This window comes from Glandiceps talaboti, chromosome 18 (genome assembly GCF_964340395.1).
Source record: "Glandiceps talaboti chromosome 18, keGlaTala1.1, whole genome shotgun sequence".
NCBI classification, from domain to species: domain Eukaryota; kingdom Metazoa; phylum Hemichordata; class Enteropneusta; family Spengelidae; genus Glandiceps; species Glandiceps talaboti.
The window spans coordinates 19464340-19484088 of NC_135566.1; the positions used below are offsets into that span (position 1 = coordinate 19464340).

Consider the following 19749-nt stretch of genomic DNA (forward strand, 5'->3'; position numbering starts at 1 on the left):
TGCCTACGGCACGTGGTATTCCCAGGCGGTCTCCCATCCAAGTACTAACCACGCCCGACGCAGCTTTACTTCGGTGATCGGACGAGAACCAGTGTTTTCTACGTAGTATGGCCGTAGGCAGGTGTCACAGGTAAAAATACAAGATTAAATACGAACGACTCGTTTAACATCAGCTAGAAGTTATCCGTATTGGCATGAAAACAGTAATTTTCGGTACAAGACAGGGTGAAAATCTATCGTCGTATCAGATACTGTATTCATTGTATGTTGTTGCTATTATACAAGGCTGTTTGTCGTTTGTCGCTCTCATAACAAGTCGATGACGAATGCATATCTCTGATGGACTACGAAATATCAAGCCGGTCTAAGTTGCCATGGCTTTAAACGATTATCACGATCTACCTTAGTATACTAGTTTATTCGAATGAACATATTTCGGGCGGTTGGTTCACAGATGAAATGAATTCTACTATTCTATACGGTCCGCGAAAATTCTTATGAAATTTCGTGCTGCGACCTGGCATAATACAATAGCTGGATTATGCAAACTTTCTTTGACTTCCGATACGTTCCGCGAAGGTTTTTTCTATCTTATCCGTCTTTCATTTTGACCTGTGCTTGCTTGATAATGTTTTCACATTCTTATAGGTAAAATGGTGATAATTTACTTCTGTTACCGTGTATTAAATGTTCTTAGTTTCTTTTATCAACTTTTCTTTAATACATCTTTTAAGAGACTCAGTGTAAGCTGAATTTAAACAGTATAGTTTGCCAATGAATGAATAAATAAATAAATAATGTAAATTAAAGTACCGCCCTGACTATCCTAAGCTTATTTCCTGACGTCATGTTATCGAAAACAAACATTTTAACATTGTTTTTGCCTAATTTATGCAAGCTTGTTTTCATAGATTCCAACTCTCGCAATGAAATATTTTATAAATAATTAGAATTCTGACACATCGAACTGAACACTGGTATTGTATGGTTTTTGTTAACCTTTTTGTTTACGGTTTTAAATTTGTAACCTTTTGAACATTGGCAGGAGGCCTTGGAATGCAATAACACGTATACCATTTCCATTGGATATGGGAACGATATACCATAAAATAGGGGAAAAAAATAAATGACAAAAAAATCTCTTCGAAAATGTACGATTTAGCTTACAATAGAAAGGACTGTCTATTTCCGTACCTTTTAGAGAGTGGTGACCTATGGTATAGAATAGGTTAGGTTGTTTCATTGAATTAAACGGACCATAACAAAACATTTGTATAGGAGTAAATAAGAGAATGTCGTTAGCTGGGGTGGAATTATGACAGAGACTAGGGGACTAGTCTCAGAATAAACTGTTGAAACAGGTAGACAAAGTTTGCTATGGTCACCATTTAACGGCCGACTTCGGATTAGATCTAGGTGTGAAAAACGATTGGTTGGGTGAAGTATAGAAAAAGTTGGTCCAGAACATAAGACAGATTACAAGTAATCCTCCTGGCTAACTGATAAGACCATACTGCTACGACGACCCTGGATTCAATATAGCACTCTAAGTGCTGAGCTACACATGCTTAGAGTGTTTTTTTTTTAAAAGAAGGTATATTTAATGCACATTCCTATATTATTTGCAAGAAGAGGTTGATTCGAAGACTGTACATGTGTAACGTTAAAAATCATGGTTTAGTATCTGCTACCACCTATAGGTATTAAACTACGAGTTTGCGACAAGGTCAATCGAGGTCAAACCCTAACAGCTTGCTGTTACCTTGCTATTGTTTGCAATAAGACGACATTGTCTGGCTCACGTACAACCAACGTTGACTCAGTTTTTCCTGTACTGTATTTGTAACTCCCATGAACGACGTACTGAACTAAGCAATCCGATATATGCTTGTTAATTTTTCGATTTCAATGTTTAAACCTGAATTTAGTTGTGTTGTTGTTGTTGTTGTTGTATTATTTTGTCTTGTGTAAATCATAAAATAGTACCCAGAACCAGTCATATATTTCGTAAGACGGTCTTACAACTATCGTTGGTTCATGGTCACTCACCTCTGTTAACGTTGATACACTGTCTGTATATCAACGCTTTTCGGATCTGGTTTTCAAATTGTCTGCAGATAATGAAAACTTTCACAAACACACCCTTCTTTGATCATGCATATGTGAATTGTACTCATACAATACCAAGCAAGTTCTCTACGTTAATATACTGTAACCTTTGAACCGTGATGCGTGTATGTTTACAATAATGCAGACTGGATAAAGGATATACCACTTTCAATGCTGCCATTATGGCGAACCAGACCTGTTATTTCTTCTGCGACACTGCGAAATAAAGCGTGCGTCTTGGCTGCATACAATGTCTACACTAACAATCACGAAACTTTGGCCTGACCAGATTCTAAAAGTCAGAACACAACAAAATCAACGTGAAACCATGTTACGGTTACACCAAGATAGAAAGATGGAGAGATGAGATACATATCGTCCGCATATGACAAATTATTACATGTAATTGCACCCCCCCCTACTTCACAACCAACCCTGGCGTCGGTGGAGGATCTATGGCAATGATGAGCGAACAGAGGAATTTCAACGAGTCATGATTCTACAAAAATCACGAGAGCGCCCTCTTTGGTTTATCAAACACGCTTCGGATTCGAATCAGGTTAATTACATTACAATGGATACAAATTACTACACTTTATATTTCAAAATTATAATACCCTAGTATTTCCCCTCCATCACGGTATTACACAAAGTTCGAAGTATTTTTGTATTTCAGCTTATAAATTAAAAATAGATTGAGAATTTATCTTCAACTTTGGATAAGTTCTAACTAAGGCTTCTAATTATTACAATACCTTCACTAGCATTTTGACTTGTTATTATGTTAAAATGAAGTAAAGTGATAAGTCACAAATATTTTCAGATATTTATCAATCAGTTTTCTTTTTTATTTCTTCAGAATGCCATGACTGCAGCAATGAACAACATACACTTGTCTGTTTGTTGAGTGTTTCCATGGCATCCATCGTCATGGTAACAGGATGTCCTAGTCATTGCACATGTACTGGAACAAGAGTACACTCTTCAAACAAAGATCTCACATCGGTGACGTCATCAGGCATACCAACTGACACAGAAATCTTATATCTGATATTTAACATGATAGCAGATCTTGATGTCGGTGATTTCAGCGGCGTGTCATCTCCACAACATTTGACCATTTACCACAACCAAATTGCCAGCATAGAGGAGGGTACATTCATTGAAGTGACCAGCCTGAATTATCTCGTTTACAACAAAACAAGATTGTAGAGTTGAGACGACATCATTTCAACTTACTAGTCAACGTAGGAGACCTACATATTGATGGAAATCCCATAGTTAACATAGAAAATGGAACATCCCAGAACCTGTACCAACTACATACTTTGGAACTCGAAAACAACAAAATAGCAACTCTACCAACATACTGAATAATCTAAAACACTGAAAATAAAAAGGAACTCTTTCACAAGTCTTTCCGAAAGTTTACTTTAGGATCTCATCACTTATCTGCAAACTCTGTACTTGAAGATCATCGTAGCAGTACAGAACAACAACTTACCACATAATATATTTACTGCATTTAACAATTTAACCCACGTAGTATTATATTCCAACATGCCGATGCAGCTACCCACAACACTGAAGCATCTTAACAGACTTGTATCACTCAGTTTGAAAGATTACAACCTGACAAACCTCCCAAACAATCATGTATTTGACAGTGTACCCTAAGACATATTTTATTATTTCAAAAAAGGACCAAGAACAGGTTTCCGTTAAAGTTTAAGTGGTTACGTCGAATTTTCAGCATCTTACAAAATATAACATTATCACAGTGTGATTACATTTGCTCATCAGAGAAACTCTATCACCCACCTGTGTAATCTAATCTAAAAAACAACACGTTTTATAATACTTTAAAAGACGCAAACTACTGTAATTTAACTGATAGCATGTAATCAGATGAAACATGCAAATATTAACATATAGAAAATATATACACTTCCTTTCTAGTCTGGTTTCTGTGTGGTTGCATCAAACAGAGTAAGTGAACAGTAACTTGAAACGGTCTGTATCAGTTAAAATTTCTTTTTGGTATTTATTTTAATAACGTCGGATTTGTTCATTTGTACTGCCAACATTTAGTTTCATGCCAAAAATTGAAAATTAAAATAAAATTAAAATAAACTTGGAACATATTTTACTTGTACCTTGTGATATCATGACATGAGTTTTGATTTTTTTTCCTACACGACAAATATTTACAGTATTTAATAATGTAGTCTGTAAAGAACGTTGTGACGGGGCGCCCTCACACATCAGTCAACTGCAACTAGAACCATTTTACAGACGGCTAGATATAGTTCCCTTTGTGCTTTACAACATTGTCACAATTGTTCATTTCACTCGAAGTTTCTGATTTTACTAAATTGTGTAACCATGCAACAGATAAAAGAATGTGACCACGTGACCTGTTTGTCTAGTATCAAATTAAGATTGGAGGGACTGAGAGTGATCTGCGCCCTCACATTCTCATCTGTATGGCATTGGTATATGCCAGTCAATTCCCAAACTACCATAACTTTCAAACACACACCTGCCATACATACATACACATATCCATAAATAATATTGCACCGAGCACTGTTATCCCCAGTGAGACACATACACTTTAAATGAATTCTAATATAATATTGTTTTTATGTCAGCAATTTGAAATTAATTTCAGACGTTTATTAAATAAATTAAAATTCGATTTGTCAGCATACTCCATGCATTATTCAGCTGTAATGATAAACACCAATACTTATATTATATTCATAAACCGAATAAGACCATATAGAAGACCGCTACTCTGGTAACTTTAGCGACTTTCTCCTCCGTGTTGATTCTCCACTAGGAACCGCTAGAGTCCATAATGTAAAGTTACAATCTAAAATCAAGAGACGTATTTGTCGCTCGCTTTAAAATAGAGCTTTTTTTGAGAATATCCTTATAGCTTGGAAAATCAAGCATATCGTAGATCACCGATCAATAACTATAAATACATCGTATATGGTCGGATTTAAATCTTCAAAAGTTTAGGGAATGCTCGATTTTCATGATTTAAGGTGAAATGTGGCATATAATTCACGATATTTGAGCTTTTCGTACAAATTCAAATATGTCATACATTGTCAAGTTTAACATTGGTTACCCCATGCACTACTTTACAATCTCTGTTTACAGTCATGTAAATGGAATGTCATTTTGATTGGAATTGGCAGTAAAACATCACGTGACACATCGGGGTTTTGTTTTCCTCTCAGAAGAGGTCAAATTTCTTTTCATCCAAGGACTGACCGAGATGAACACAAACACGTAAACAGCGAAACTGGAATTTGTTCTGATTTGGCAACAGCTTTCCACATATTTGAAGAATAAAGACTCGATGACACATTGTGACTTTTCACCTACATGTCAAAATCACTGACAACAATTCAAATTACCATATTTCAACATGAATTAGCAGGATTATATCAAATACAAATCTCCATGCGGTCATTTCGTGGCGTGCCTCCATAAAAAATGTGACTCTCAAGATGGGAGCTCTCACTACAATACTTGGCTTCATGTTCATGGCGATCGTTATTGAAGTCGTTGCCGATACGGGAGACGCTCCGAGACTCCTTCTTGACGGAGATGTCGTTATCGGTGGATTATTTGACTTGCATAACGACACATTCATCGCCGACGACAGTCTTGCTCGTGGACCTATCGAGGAAACGTGCATAGGATTTTCCTGGGAAGGGTTTTTATTGTCGCAAGCTATGGTCTATACTATTCAAGAAATTAACGAAAGGCGGGATATTTTACCAAATCTCACACTTGGATATGATTTACGGGATATTTGTTCATCAACTTCTCATTCCTTAATGATGACTTACGAACTGGTCGTAGCTAATGACGTCTCCGTTAGTGTCGTTGTCGGTGCTAGTGGTTCCGATACAACGATGGCCGTGGCCGAGTTTCTAAGCGTGTACAATATTCCGATAATAAGCTACGATGCGACAACATCACTACTAGATGATCAGTTGCGATATAAATCGTTCCTGAGAACGGTTCCTAGTGATATTCACCAAGCAATCGCCATGGCGGAATTGGTGGCTCATTTCAACTGGGAGTGGATCGGAATAATTCATTTGGATAACTTTTACGGTCGTCCCGCAACAACAGAATTCAGACAACAAATCGAAAACAGAGGTTTATGTGTAGCATTTCATGAAGCAATGCCAGTTGGAGCGACTGATGATGTCATCGCTGCGATAGTCGACAGTATAGCAGACAACCCATCAGCTAAGATCATCGCTACTTTTCTATACTCTGACGATGCAAGGAGGATTATACGGGAAGTCACGCGACGGAATTTGACAGGTGAGAGACAGTAAAACTTGCAAACTTTCCCAGCCATACGTGACTACCAGATTGCAAAAACCACCCACATAAAACAGTGATTTACTATATTTGTACATTTCGCTGAGATATAATTAATGGTATTTCAACACTTCTTGGAATTTACCTCCAATTTAGGGATTACGTTAAAAGGGCATAGAGACCCCACATGTAGGCTAAGCCGAGTTTTATACGTACGTTGCTGTAGGGGTGGGGGTAGTCTAGCTAGCTGCTATATTTTCTGCTGTTCTTTTGATATCACACATGCATACACAAGAAGATATTATAATATTACACTTCTAAAACAGAGCAGTAAGACATTGTTACCGACTTTAATAAATACACCAACCAAGTTATTTCATTTGTTTCATTCACCAAGGTTTTTAGTTAAACACAGCGTTGATAACGAATGGTGATTTTTTCCAGACTATTTTGAATAGGTTGTTTTTTAAATTAACCAAGACCATCCTTGGAGGATTGTACAATTTTCCTTGAACATTTTGCTTCGACAATGCTAGGGCACATATATTCTTGTGGACCATAATCTTATTACTACATGTCTGTTAGCTTTAATTTGTAAACTAACTTTTGGTGTTTGCTATAGATTTTACGAATACTATAATAAATTTCGCTCGTTGGCCGGGTCCAGTGGAATCTTCAAGTCCCTCGAGATGGGAGTACAAGTACAACTGAAGTAAATTATAATGTATACGAATTCGACACAGGCTTTGTATAGTATAACCAACCACAGAACTGTGGAAAGGGAAATTTGTTGCAACTCAAAAAAAAAATCGTCAGTGTTGCTTGATAAACCATTGTTTTATCAAATTAAACTTTTGTTACAATACAAAACATACTTTATATGTATACAGAGGTGGTCGGCGTAAAAATTCCACGCACCTCAGATCCATTCCTTTGTTATGCTCACGTGTCAGTAAGGCCACGTGTTCATTAGTGGGTCAATCTGTTCATAGCGACTGAAGTATAATATCAGTCTGTGTATATGCAGTCGAAAATTCCAGGTAACAATTTTCAAGTTTTGTTTATTTTGATAGAGTACTATTAGCAATGCGTCATGGAATGTTACGTCAGATTTTGCGGACCTCAACGTGACTAAGTCGCAATTGTTGACTTTTCTCACTGAGACATAACGTTACTTTGACATCAAACTATCACTAATGGAATGTCGAGTCATATTTTGTTATTAATTTTAGTTTGCTGTAGTGGGAACAAAACTAAATAAACAGTCCATACTATTAATCTTAAAAACACACTAAACAAGATTCAAAATTTAAATTTCTCAAAGTTGAAGTAAGTTCCTCTAAATAAACATCGGTGACCGTACACATTTTCATAACGCATGTGTTTACAGGATGATTTCTAATTTCTATCGCACCGAATTCATCATTTTAGTGAGCTAGTGTATTTTCTGCCCAAACACAGAGCGCGTTCTCTTGTTGTCGCAGAGACTTGGTGGTTATGTATGACGTCATATCGTCAACGACTGTCCTCTTTACGGCAGCGCTTAATGACGCGCTCTCTCATCATCACAGGGGCGTGTAATATTTCATAGATTGTTGTTTTCCAGGTCTACAGACTAAATATAACAACATTTTGATTAATATATATTCCTACATGTAAGGGGAAGAGACTAATATTTCTTCGTAGGAAAGAGATTGATACATTTGTAGCAGCAAGATTCGTACGATATTTTCCTAAGAAAACGACATTCTAAGCAATAAGAAAACAACAATCTATGAAATATTACACGCCCCTGTGCACATCATAGCCGAAAAAGTACGGTTCTGACTTTCGAGCATGACATGTAACAACGATAAGAATTCATATGTACGTTTTTCATGGAGAGTGATAAGTGCCCTGTAATGTTACGAGTCAGATTTCCTGAATACAACACTTTTCTGAGATCATTAGTTAGACATTGTCAAGGCTCTAAATTCTTCAGTACCTATTGATAGAACTATAATGACGTAATTTAACACTGCACTGGCTGAAAACGTGTTATAATTTGGTACAATAAACTCACTCGTAATATCAAATAGCACGAACCGTATAGCATCACATGTACATGTACATGTGTGTAAAAGTATTCTTTGTTTCTGTATACAGAATAAATCAAATCAAATTGTTCTTGGACCGCACCCAAAAACCAACGCCCTCAACGGCGATCACGATTTCAACCTCTTTCTGTATGTATTGCTTTTGCGTAATATTAACCACTGATTAACACGTGCAATCATGTCTAAGTATTGGTATTTTAATAATTTAATTTACATATATTGTGATTGTTTGGTCGAAAAATTGTGCCCCAGTTAGAACTATTATTGTTTAACATGGTGATAGATTCAAAATCAAGCTTTCGCTCAAGATTTAAACTTGTCACTATACCACCTATGGATAATATTGACCACTAATTAACAGATACAATGTCTTTTTATAAGTAACTGACCGATTTTTAGTTAATATATCTTTGGTTATTTATGGAAAAATATGTCCCAGTAGCAGGTGCATGAACACTTGTTTAATGAAAACCACTATTAAATCAATTTGATTAATTTTGTGATTTCAATCTAAAACATCCATTTTAGTCATAATGGCATTAATAAGTGAGCAATTCAGCACAGGTCACGTTTTTGATAAACATAAATATTGAGATGAGTTCTCAATTTTCTAAAAAATAATTATATTATACCAAACAAAATTGTTGTCACTAAATTGAATTTTGCGTGGTGACTTTTTAGTGATCGTGATCAGCTCCTCGACAACAAAAGTCCGAGTGCTGTATCTTGCTTGCTTGGCAATTAGCACTTGGCAGAATTCTCACCTGATTTTTATCATAAAATGAACGGGATGTAATTTCATTTATACTCCCCATGATGGTTTTGTTAGATGGTCACTGTCAAATTAAAGTAGTCACAGATTCGTTCGTACAGAGATGTTAGACAGGGGTGTCACGTCACAGGTGGCTTTAGTTAACTTTCCTATTTAGTTGTAAGATTTTTCGAAAGGTGCTGGAGGAAAAGTTATAACAACAAATGTTTTATTCATATCTCCTTCTTTTAATATCGTGCGTTGTGTGTTTTAAAGATTTACAGCAGAGGAAAGTGAAGTGTGCAGAAACAAAAGTCAGAATATATACAATTGTTCCTTGTGTCTGTCTTTTGCAGAGGGTGATTCATATACATTGTAATACAATGGCTGCATGTGCCCGCCTCTTGCAGAGGAAGATTTACTACATGCCGAAAGACAGCGCGCGTCCCTGTCATAATTTTGACAGACAAAGCCAAAACATGCATCATATCATTGTACACTACATGTGGACTATACCATATAGACACATGCAATAATCACTAAGTACTGTATATAACTCCACTCTGCAAGGCACAGACTATGAAGTGTACTGTAAACACTAATACCAATTTCCAAACATTGTTTTATATGTAGTGTTTGTGCTCTGTAATAATCAAATAATCTTTTTCGAGAACAAAAAAATAAAATCGCCAAAATTGTGAAGTCTGGCAAGGAATGGTGGATGCGGAAACTGACATCAACTTAAAAAGACAATATAAATCTGTTCTTCCAATCTGTAATGGGTACATCTGATGGGAAGAAACCAATAACACAGAGACCATGTGGAAAACAACGGAAAACATAACTACCTGAACTAGACACTCATATATAAAAGAAGATAAATTAAAAAAATCTACCCACCCCAAACTATTCTAAAATTGAGCGTAATCGGAACCACATAATATTGTTTGTAGCTAAGCACTAAATACTAGTATATGACGACACGACGTACTTTGGACCTCTCCCTGGCACCGTATCGATCAGCTCAGGGGATCAGGTGATAATGTTATCACCTTTACACATGTACCAGTTGAACTTTACACTCTTTGCTTTGAACTGCATGCTGGCTGGTATTGCTGGAAGCTGTTACAGTGTTTTGAGGTTCGATATAATTATACCTAAAATGACAGCCAAATCAGTCAACTTTCTATTCCGATTACTACTCGTAGTTGCTGGCGCCCTCACTTTCATATATCTACTGTGGAATGCTTTCCTACGCTGTTTTCAGTTTTTCTGGACACGACCTTTGGAGTATACAGCTATTGTTTGTACGATGTGTCCGTTCATTGCTTTGGTAGTTGAAGGTGTAGATGTGTCACCTTTCCTTGAACTTATTCGAGATCGACTGAAAAGCGGCCAGGATAACGAGAGCGATGACAGTGTGCTCACATCGAGGAAAAACACCCGACAACGTCGAAACTACAGCAGATCCAATTCGACTTCGACCACAGCCACAGGGTTCAAAAATCAGAAGAATCATAAAGCAGAAAAACAGCAAAACGTAAACTCTGACTCTGGACGTGACAAGTCCAAGCGTAACCATGGATCAATGTCGCGTCGATCAAGGACTCGGAGTACTGCATCTTTCTAAAAAGTTGTTGCGGACATGTATTGTAATTTGAAAAAACTGGTCGTCGTTTAAAATGTGAAGATATCGGTTAATGTACGTCAGAACAAAACTATCAAAGCAAATCCAGACTATGACTTGCACTGGTGAATACCAGTGAATACGGTGACAGCACCAATGTATAAAAAACATACGTAACATTACTTCTAAGATGAGAAACACTCATTCATAGTTCTGACACTCATATAGATGCTTATAATGTTTGACAAACCGGATTGGCTGACAGCTGTTGTCAACCATACTTGATAATTTGAACTTTCTCTGAAAGTCTTGTTTTTGTGCCTGTTTTTCACCAGGTTCTAAAAAACTATAAAATTAACTTTTACACAGACTGAATATGCAAATGTTTTGTTGTCTTTATATAAACATAATTACATTACATTCCGGCTAAGAACATGGAGATATAAGGGGAGATATATATGGTGAGAAGGAGTTAAATAAGGAGAGAGAGAGAGAGAGAGAGAGAGAGAGAGAGAGAGAGAGAGAGAGAGAGAGAGAGAGAGAGAGAGAGAGAGAGAGAGAGAGAGAGAGAGAGAGAGAGAGAGAGAGAGAGAGAGAGAGAGAGAGAGAGAGAGAGAGAGAGAGAGAGAGAGAGAGAGAGAGAGAGAGAGAGAGAGAGAGAGAGAGAGAGAGAGAGAGAGAGAGAGAGAGAAAGAGAGAGAGAGAGAGAAGGCCAATTTAAAACAAAAACCTCCAAAATAGTCATTTTTCACAGCTTATTTGAAAATTTAAAGTATAAATACAAAAGTACTGACAGCTGCAATAAAGCTATATAATACGGGTATATAAAATGATATTATTTATATATTGTATAACAAGCATTTCAACATGGTTTCTTTCTGTAACGGTCCACACCCCCCAACCCTCCAAAAACAGCAAAAGAACCAACAAAAAAAACATCGAAAAACTCCAAATAGTTTTAAGCCCCAATGATAATGAGGAGGAGAAAACACATCATAGTCCTCGAAATGAAAGGAAACTAATACAGAATATCATCAAAACGTACATTTCCCGGCCATTCCGTAATGTAAACCATTTATACTCGATGAAGGCCTAAAACGCTGTATTTTTCATATATTTTTCAAACACAACTTTAGCCGTGTGTTTGGAGTTCCTCCGCCAAAGTTTTGATATAACATAAAGTTATGACTGGCAGAGAAGAACAAAATGGCAAAATATATTTGAAAATACGGCTTTTATAAAGACTAACGTGTTTACTTATTTCGAAAGACGCCGACATGTGTTGTGTTAATCTGATTAAAATCCGATGTAGATGTCGGCTAATCATTCATTGTTATTTTACCTTCGTTATTTTGCCTGAATTGACCTTCGTAGTACATGTTTACGTACGTTTTTAGCCTGATCGCCTCCTACGAAGGTCAATTCAGGCAAAATAACGAAGGTGAAATAGCAATGGATGATTAGCCGACATCTACATCGGATTTTAATCAGATTGGGTTTGTGTTTAAGTCAGACGCAACAATAGCAACAACTGCCATCATTGTTGACACTGAGAATACTGCATCAAATTTAAACCCATCACATGAATACCTGAACATTCCGCTTTGACAGTGCATTTTACTAGAATTTGCGAAGTACCAGTTCAATCATGGTGAAGCAAAAATAAAAAGGACGTGTCACAACTTCTGACAAAACAAGTGACAAGTGTTCTAACGAACATTTAGCCCATAGCAACGATAGCGTCCTTGCAAACACTCCCCAACAGCATGCAACGGTAATAGAACGTGAGTGCGTTCCACTGTTCCACTCATTCGTAATACAGGCAATGGAACCTTAGATAGAACCACACGAAATGAATTATGGAAGCCGCATTATTCGATCCAACGTCCTTCAAAAATGTTATTTTGGTTATTATCTTTGTCACGCTGGTACTGGTACGTATGAAAATCATGAAGTACTATACCATGGTCAGCAAACGTCCCATCTCGATAGAAGTAAACAGGCTGTGAGCTTCCCGGAATTTACCTAGAAAGACATAGAACTTACTGTGGGATCAGTAACTAGATTCCAGATTCCAGATTCCATCGTCATGAGTCAACTCGCTACAACTGGGATGGGAAAGTCAACAAAAAGTCTCACTTTATATATTATCCGACTGGTGTTTGTTGCGTTCGCTGCAGCTATCGTTATTGTCTATACATGGATGAATTTTCTCTTGCCGTTCCTCAAGTTCTTTTGGGCCCAGCCACTGGAGGGAACCGCCATAATAGCGACCATAGCTCCGTTTATTTATCTTCTCATAGAGAATGATATGTTCCCCATACACATGGATTTATTAATATGGCAGCCTTCGGAACAAGATGACGACAGTATAGATGATGAAGATAGCGAAGTAGAAGATGATGATGATGATGACGACGACGACGACGACGATGATGATGATGATGATGATGATGATGATGATAGCAACAGCGACAGCGACGACGACGACGACGACGACGATGATGATGATGATGATGACGGTAGTGATGGAAAGGAGAAAGATAATGGCGATGATGGGGATGAAGAAGAAGATGATAATGAGGATGTGGATGAGGAGGATGAAAAAGAGAAGGATGACGACAATGACAAGAAAATGGAAGTTGAAACTTTGTTTCCAATAATGTCAGATAGTTGCCTTGACGACGCTCCATCTCATGAGGCTCAATGTGAACTGAGATCTACAAGAAGCGAGACAGTACTGTGTTCGTCAAATAGGAAACAAGTTGACGTAGCTGATGTACCTAAGGACTTCACTTCAAATCACCAGTCAGCGTCCAACGACATGAACATGAATCAACAAACGAAAACTGACAGTTTTGAAATGTTGGAAGATGTGTGATTAACTTTAACAGAAAATAATGTACCTACTTGATGTTTTATGAAGGAACAGCCTGATTTTCACTACTTCTGATTCATGAATTAAAGTCAAAATTGTATAAAATGACAAATACATGATGATGTCATCAGGCGTATATCCCGTGTCAAAACTAGTACAAACTAGAATCCACTTCTTTAATTCGATTAACTTGTTAAAAGGTAGTTTAGTCTTCAGTTGATCAAAATAAACACTATATACGCATTAAATCGAGTGTACATGTGTATCTTTTCGTGTTGAATGAAATTGAAGTCGTAATGTTTTCACAATCCAGTGTCCATACAGTATACTTTCGGGGAATTAGGAAAAATGAACGAAGCACCTACCCAATAATACGAAATATCGCAGAAGGTCGACATCGAATAAGTCTAGGAAAAGCAATGCGATCACCGGGTGCGATGAAACATGGATTTGATAGGAACTCGAGAACGTTTTTTTTTTTTTTTTTTTTTTTTTTTTTTGGGCGGGGGGGGGGGGGTTACTTCATGTTTGTACTATAAGTCCACATTTTCACCTCGAGGAGAGTGTCAGTATGAGGGTTTGAAAAAAAACCGGCAAAGTAGTAAATTCCTCTAATGATAACGTTAGGTCAATGATTTGTCGGAATGTTAGATTACAAGAAATTCAAATCTCTACTGCAAAGTATTCTCTCAATTGTCACACGTAGATTTAGAGACGCTTCTCAAAACCAGGTGAAAGAGAAAAGTAGGGATGTGCCGGTGTATTTTGTATCATGATAGTAAATTGAAGAGTAATTCCAACCTTGGTTACTATATTCTACACATCAGCAAGTGAGAGAATTATTCATCTTTTCGTTACCACTGGCAACAAATTTATTATAGTATAGTAGTAGTAGTAGTAGTGGTAGTGTAGTAGTAGTGATGGTAGTAGTAGTAGTGGTGGTGGTAGTAGTAGTAGTAGTAGTAGCAGTAATATAGTAGTAGTAGTAGTAGTAGTAGTAGTGGTGGTGGTGGTAGTAGTAGTAGTAGCAGCAGCAGTAGTAGTAGTAGTGGTAGCGGTAGTAGTAGTAGTAGTAGTAGTAGTAGTAGTAGTAGTAGTAGTAGTAGTAGTAGTAGTAGTAGCAGCAGTAGAAGTATTAAAATTTATTTCAAAATATGGTAGCGAGGAAACAACAAAAGCTGATTTCCACCTGAGCCCTGTTATTACACTCACCAACAACATTACTACACAAAAAGAAATCACAAACAACGCGGAAGCAAACTAAAGTTTAACAAAACAAAATGAAAAAACAACAATATCAGCAGACAAAATTTACACGGCCATCGACCCAGTTACACCATACTGGAAGTCATCCTCTCTGACATAATATGATTTATGTATGTATTCCTAAAAGTATGAATTGTTTTGAACTGCTTAATATGTGTTGGTAGACTTCCATAAAACAGCTCCAGAGTATTTAAAAAGGTTCTCTTGCCGGCATTACTTAGCATCACTGCTAATTCTAGGCACATGCGTATTGAGATTTGATCTTTGTATGGTACAATAGTTATACAAATTTAGTAAGATACAGAGGTGACATCAATTTATGAAGAACTTTAAATAAACGCACGCCTTCTGAAAAGTAAAACACTCATGCATTACGCTCATTATGAATAATAATATTTCTCTTTCTTCATGTTCAGATCGTATATTCCTGGCTAGCGAGGCATGGGCAATGTCTACAAATATCGCCAACAGTAGACAAGAGGGGGAAGCTGTGGAAGGAACGTTAGGAATTGAATTCACAAACAAGAAAATTCCAGGATTCTCTGATTATTTAGCGAATTTAAACCCAATCCATACCAAGATGGACAATCCATGGCTGGACTATGCATGGGAGAATGCATTCGACTGTAAAATGCCTACAACCGTTATGGAAGATGTTTTCTCAAATCAGATGGTCGACATTGCGATGGGGGTGATGGAAACCAATTCCAAAGCCACTGCCACAGCGGATATTGATGATTATGAAACTATTTTGGTACCAGGTTCAGGAAATGTTGTTACCAATGTTGATGGTACCAGTGACAAGAGAGGTTTTGAAACCGATGATACTAGACCTATGAACGAAGAAAAAGCAACAATCACCGATAGAGACGCCAGTATTACAAGACCTGAATATGGTGACAGAAATGTGATAACTAAAGTGATAAACGACCGTAAGACGTCAACCACTGTTTCTACTTCAATGAAGACAGAAACCTCATATTTTGCTTCAACATCACCAGTACTGTCAACACCTACGACTTCAACACATCCTGTCATGCATTCTGTCCATTCTCTCCCAACTACCAAACATTCAACTACAGATTTTCCACTTCCTTGGGCCACCAGCCTTAAAAGTAGAAAACCACTGTCTACAAATCCTACAATTACAGACTCTTACCACCCTCCCTCCAACCCTAAAACTGCGAACTCGCCTCCAACAAACCCTGCAATTACAGACTCTTATCACCCTCCCACCAACCCTAAAACAATCAATCTATCTCAAAGTCCCACCCATCCTGTAACCTCAGACGCCTACATACCTCCTACTGACTCGCCAACATCACAAACCCTTCTCCTCCCTACTAACCCTGTAACTACATATCCCACTTTGTCTGTCACCAACCATCAAACTGAACACACTTCTTCCCCTCCTCTTACTCCCACAGTGTATTGTACAGGTGACGAATCTTTACTATCAAGTCAAGCCAAGCATGTTGAGGAGACGTCAGTTTATCTGTATAGAGTTTATCTTGCTATCTATGCCATAGCCCATGCACTTCACGATATGTTGGAATGCACTGCGCCAAATGGACTACTCTCAGATGGAATATGTCCAGACATACATAGTCTAGAATCGTGGCAACTGTTGCGTTATCTTCGCGATGTTAATTTTACCGACAAACACGGCTACTTGGTTCACTTTGATAAAAATGGCGGCGTGGCAGGAATTTATGACGTCATTAACTGGAATTTAATAACTGAAGATGCTACCAAGAGAAGTGAGTGTGGAGACGACGACAATAGTGGTTGTCAGGCTGACAATGACGTAAATCCCAACATTGACGTAACGATTGTTGGTCGATATAACAGTGACCAACATCCATCTGAAAGACTGGTTATGGTAAACAATGTCACATGGAAGAACTCAAGTTCACAGGTTAGTGGTTGCTATGGTCACAAATATAAATAATATATACAAAAGTATGAATGTTCGTGTATGTTCACGAATGAGTTAGTGAGTTAGTGTGTGTGACATTTACAAACAAGTTAGCACTTTTAAAAACAGTAAAGCTTTGATAGCAAAATGATTTCAACAATGAGATGACAATAATTTCAAGATCGCATCAACCACCCTTGGAAGGAAAATTAAATTGTGACATAAATATATGAAATAACATTTTAGTCAAGACTGGAATCCCGTTTTATCTGAAATGGTGATCCTATCATTGACAATTTTTCATTCTGTAGGTACCAATATCACAGTGTAGCTCGTCTTGTCAGGCTGGCCAAAGGAAGGGTATCGTACCAGGATTTCCTTCTTGTTGCTATGAATGTGTAGATTGTCCTGAGGGTTCAATGTCTAACGACACTGGTAAGTACACACGGACACAGACACACGTGTATAAATATATAGATAGTGAGGTGGAAGGAGAGAGAGAGAGAGAGAGAGAGAGAGAGAGAGAGAGAGAGAGAGAGAGAGAGAGAGAGAGAGAGGGGGGGGGGGTAGGGAGAGAGAGAGCGCGCGGTAGGGGGGTGTAGTGGGGAGTTTACTTTTAAAGTGACAGTATACTCTCTAGCCATTTCGAATTCCCATCCATGATTTTTTTTGTTGAGAATAATTTTACTTTGTTTTTTTTCTATAGATTCTACAGAATGTATTACTTGCAATGAAGGGACCTGGTCCAATGAAGACCGAACTGAATGCACGAACAAATATCTGGAATATCTGGCATGGAACGACCCAACCGCTATCGTCTGCATCACTCTCATTATCGTAGGACTTGCTGGCAATTTAGCTGTCATCGCAATATTCATTTACTATAGAGACACACCAGTGGTGAAAGGCTCCAATCGTGAGCTGAGTTTCTTAATGCTAGTTGGATTAGGCTTCTGTTTCTGTAGCTCGTTCACTGTGATTGGTCATCCAACCAATGCGCTATGTCTTCTTCAGGTACCACTACGCAGTGTTAGTTTTACAATGTGTGTGTCGATTCTTTTGGTAAAAACTCATCGAATAATGACAGTGTTTGAATCAAAAATACCAAACGCCCACCAGTATAGATGTCTGGCGAAAACAAAACTTCAAATGTTGACTGTCTTAGCACTGACTGCTGGGCAGGTTTTTATCTGTGTAACCTGGTTGACTGTACTGCCGCCACTCCCTATATATAACCAAAATACATCTAAAAAGGTGATTTTTGTGGAATGCGACATGAATTTCTCAGTTCCAATGGTGGTAATGTTCTGCTACACATGGATCATCGCCGGTTTTTGTCTTTTATTTGCCTTTAAGACTCGCAAACTACCAGAAAATTTCAATGAATCAAAATACATAACATTCTCCATGTTTATATATTTCCTGTCTTGGTTGATATATTTTCCAGCTTATTTTGGTACTAATGGTCGATTTAAAGCTCTGTGCCAAGTTATTTTATTACTGACATCAAGTTTCGCGTTATTGGTCGGCATCTACTTTCCAAAATGTCACATAATGCTTTTTTCTCCACATCTGAATACGGCAATGCACGTAAGACGTGCCACCCTCTTTCATGCTGATAGGCGTACTTCTGCTTTGATGGAATATCAACGCCGCTTAGGAAGTCAATGTAACGATTTTGAAAGTCATAACAGCTCTCTCCGAATACACAGGGGCTCAATATCTGATACTCTGGATACAACCAAAAAAGTGCCAAATTCTGAAATCGTTAGTCCGACTTCTGTCCGCCTAACGTTTGCAGACGACAAAAATGGCTGCAGTATGATACACGAGTCATGCAATGAAGATAATAGTACCGATGGTGGTTTCCATGGTGATGAAAAAATCCTTATTGGAGGAAATAAGCAGACTTTATCTTTGACAAACGTCATTGCAGGAGCTAGGCGTAGTTTGAATAGCAAACAAAAAGTCAACGAACATTGTCAATCTGCGAACGAGGATAATGCACATACGAACAATGCATACGTGTGTGATGACGTCAAAACATCCGAGAGAGGAATACATGAAGCAGACACCGAAAATACAGAACAAATTAAAACGAATGAGTCCTTGTTTATTTGCAATCACTCAACGCATCAGAGAACAATTGCTGAAGAAATTGGTGGCGATAAAAACAAAACACTGAACGCCAAAACCCCTTCAGATGAGCAAGACTTTCACATTCAGAAGAATAAAGGAATAAAACGTTTCAACGACCAATCTGGGGACGATGATTCGGTTTCTACAAATGACGTCACTGCCGAACTACAGAATTGTATTATAACGGTTAAAGCGCATGTGTGAGAAACGTTGTACTTATAGTCAGAACATTTTGCGGACAACAACAACTTGTCTGCATTGATGACTGTGTAAACATACTCATAAATGTTTATCATTTTCATGCGGTTTTGCCGAAAATGCAGGCAATAGAAAGAAAGAGAAGTGGAAAAAAATACATTTGTATTTTAAAGTTGTGCAGACCTCTTTGAAAAGTACCAGATATATTATATTACATATTCCACTATATTTTTTATTTAATACTTAGTATGAACAGTCAATGGCAATAGTCGTTTCGTATAACTCCTTGAATCATATGTGCCTTATATACTAAAGGGGAAGGGTACCGTGAGAATTCACCTTCCTCCATCTTTTAAGTGTTATAAAAATGACAAAAAACTTTCATTTGATTAAAACAATGAACACATA

The 19749-nt window shown here is 37.6% G+C and overlaps 1 protein-coding gene and 1 non-coding gene across 2 annotated transcripts; one reads left to right on the top strand and one right to left on the bottom strand.

The window, feature by feature from the left end:
- LOC144449841 (5S ribosomal RNA) lies at window positions 1–119 on the bottom strand. Its single transcript, XR_013482175.1, has one exon. It is a non-coding gene; the product is annotated as a 5S ribosomal RNA (ribosomal RNA).
- Window positions 120–5636: 5517 nt separating this feature from the next.
- Window positions 5637–19347, top strand: LOC144449801 (extracellular calcium-sensing receptor-like). Its single transcript, XM_078140376.1, has 4 exons — window positions 5637–6468; window positions 15503–17004; window positions 17316–17439; window positions 17711–19347. The coding sequence occupies exons 1-4, from the start codon at window positions 5637–5639 to the stop codon at window positions 19345–19347; spliced, it is 4095 nt and encodes a 1364-aa protein (XP_077996502.1).
- The last annotated feature ends 402 nt before the right edge of the window (window positions 19348–19749 follow it).

Coding starts and splice junctions, on each gene's coding strand:
- LOC144449801 (XM_078140376.1), top strand. CDS start 5,637: ATGGGAGCTCTCACTACAATACTTGGCTTCATGTTCATGGCGATCGTT. Junction 17,005..17,315: donor GGAAGAACTCAAGTTCACAG/GTTAGTGGTTGC, acceptor TTCATTCTGTAG/GTACCAATATCACAGTGTAG. Junction 17,440..17,710: donor TTCAATGTCTAACGACACTG/GTAAGTACACAC, acceptor TTTTTTCTATAG/ATTCTACAGAATGTATTACT.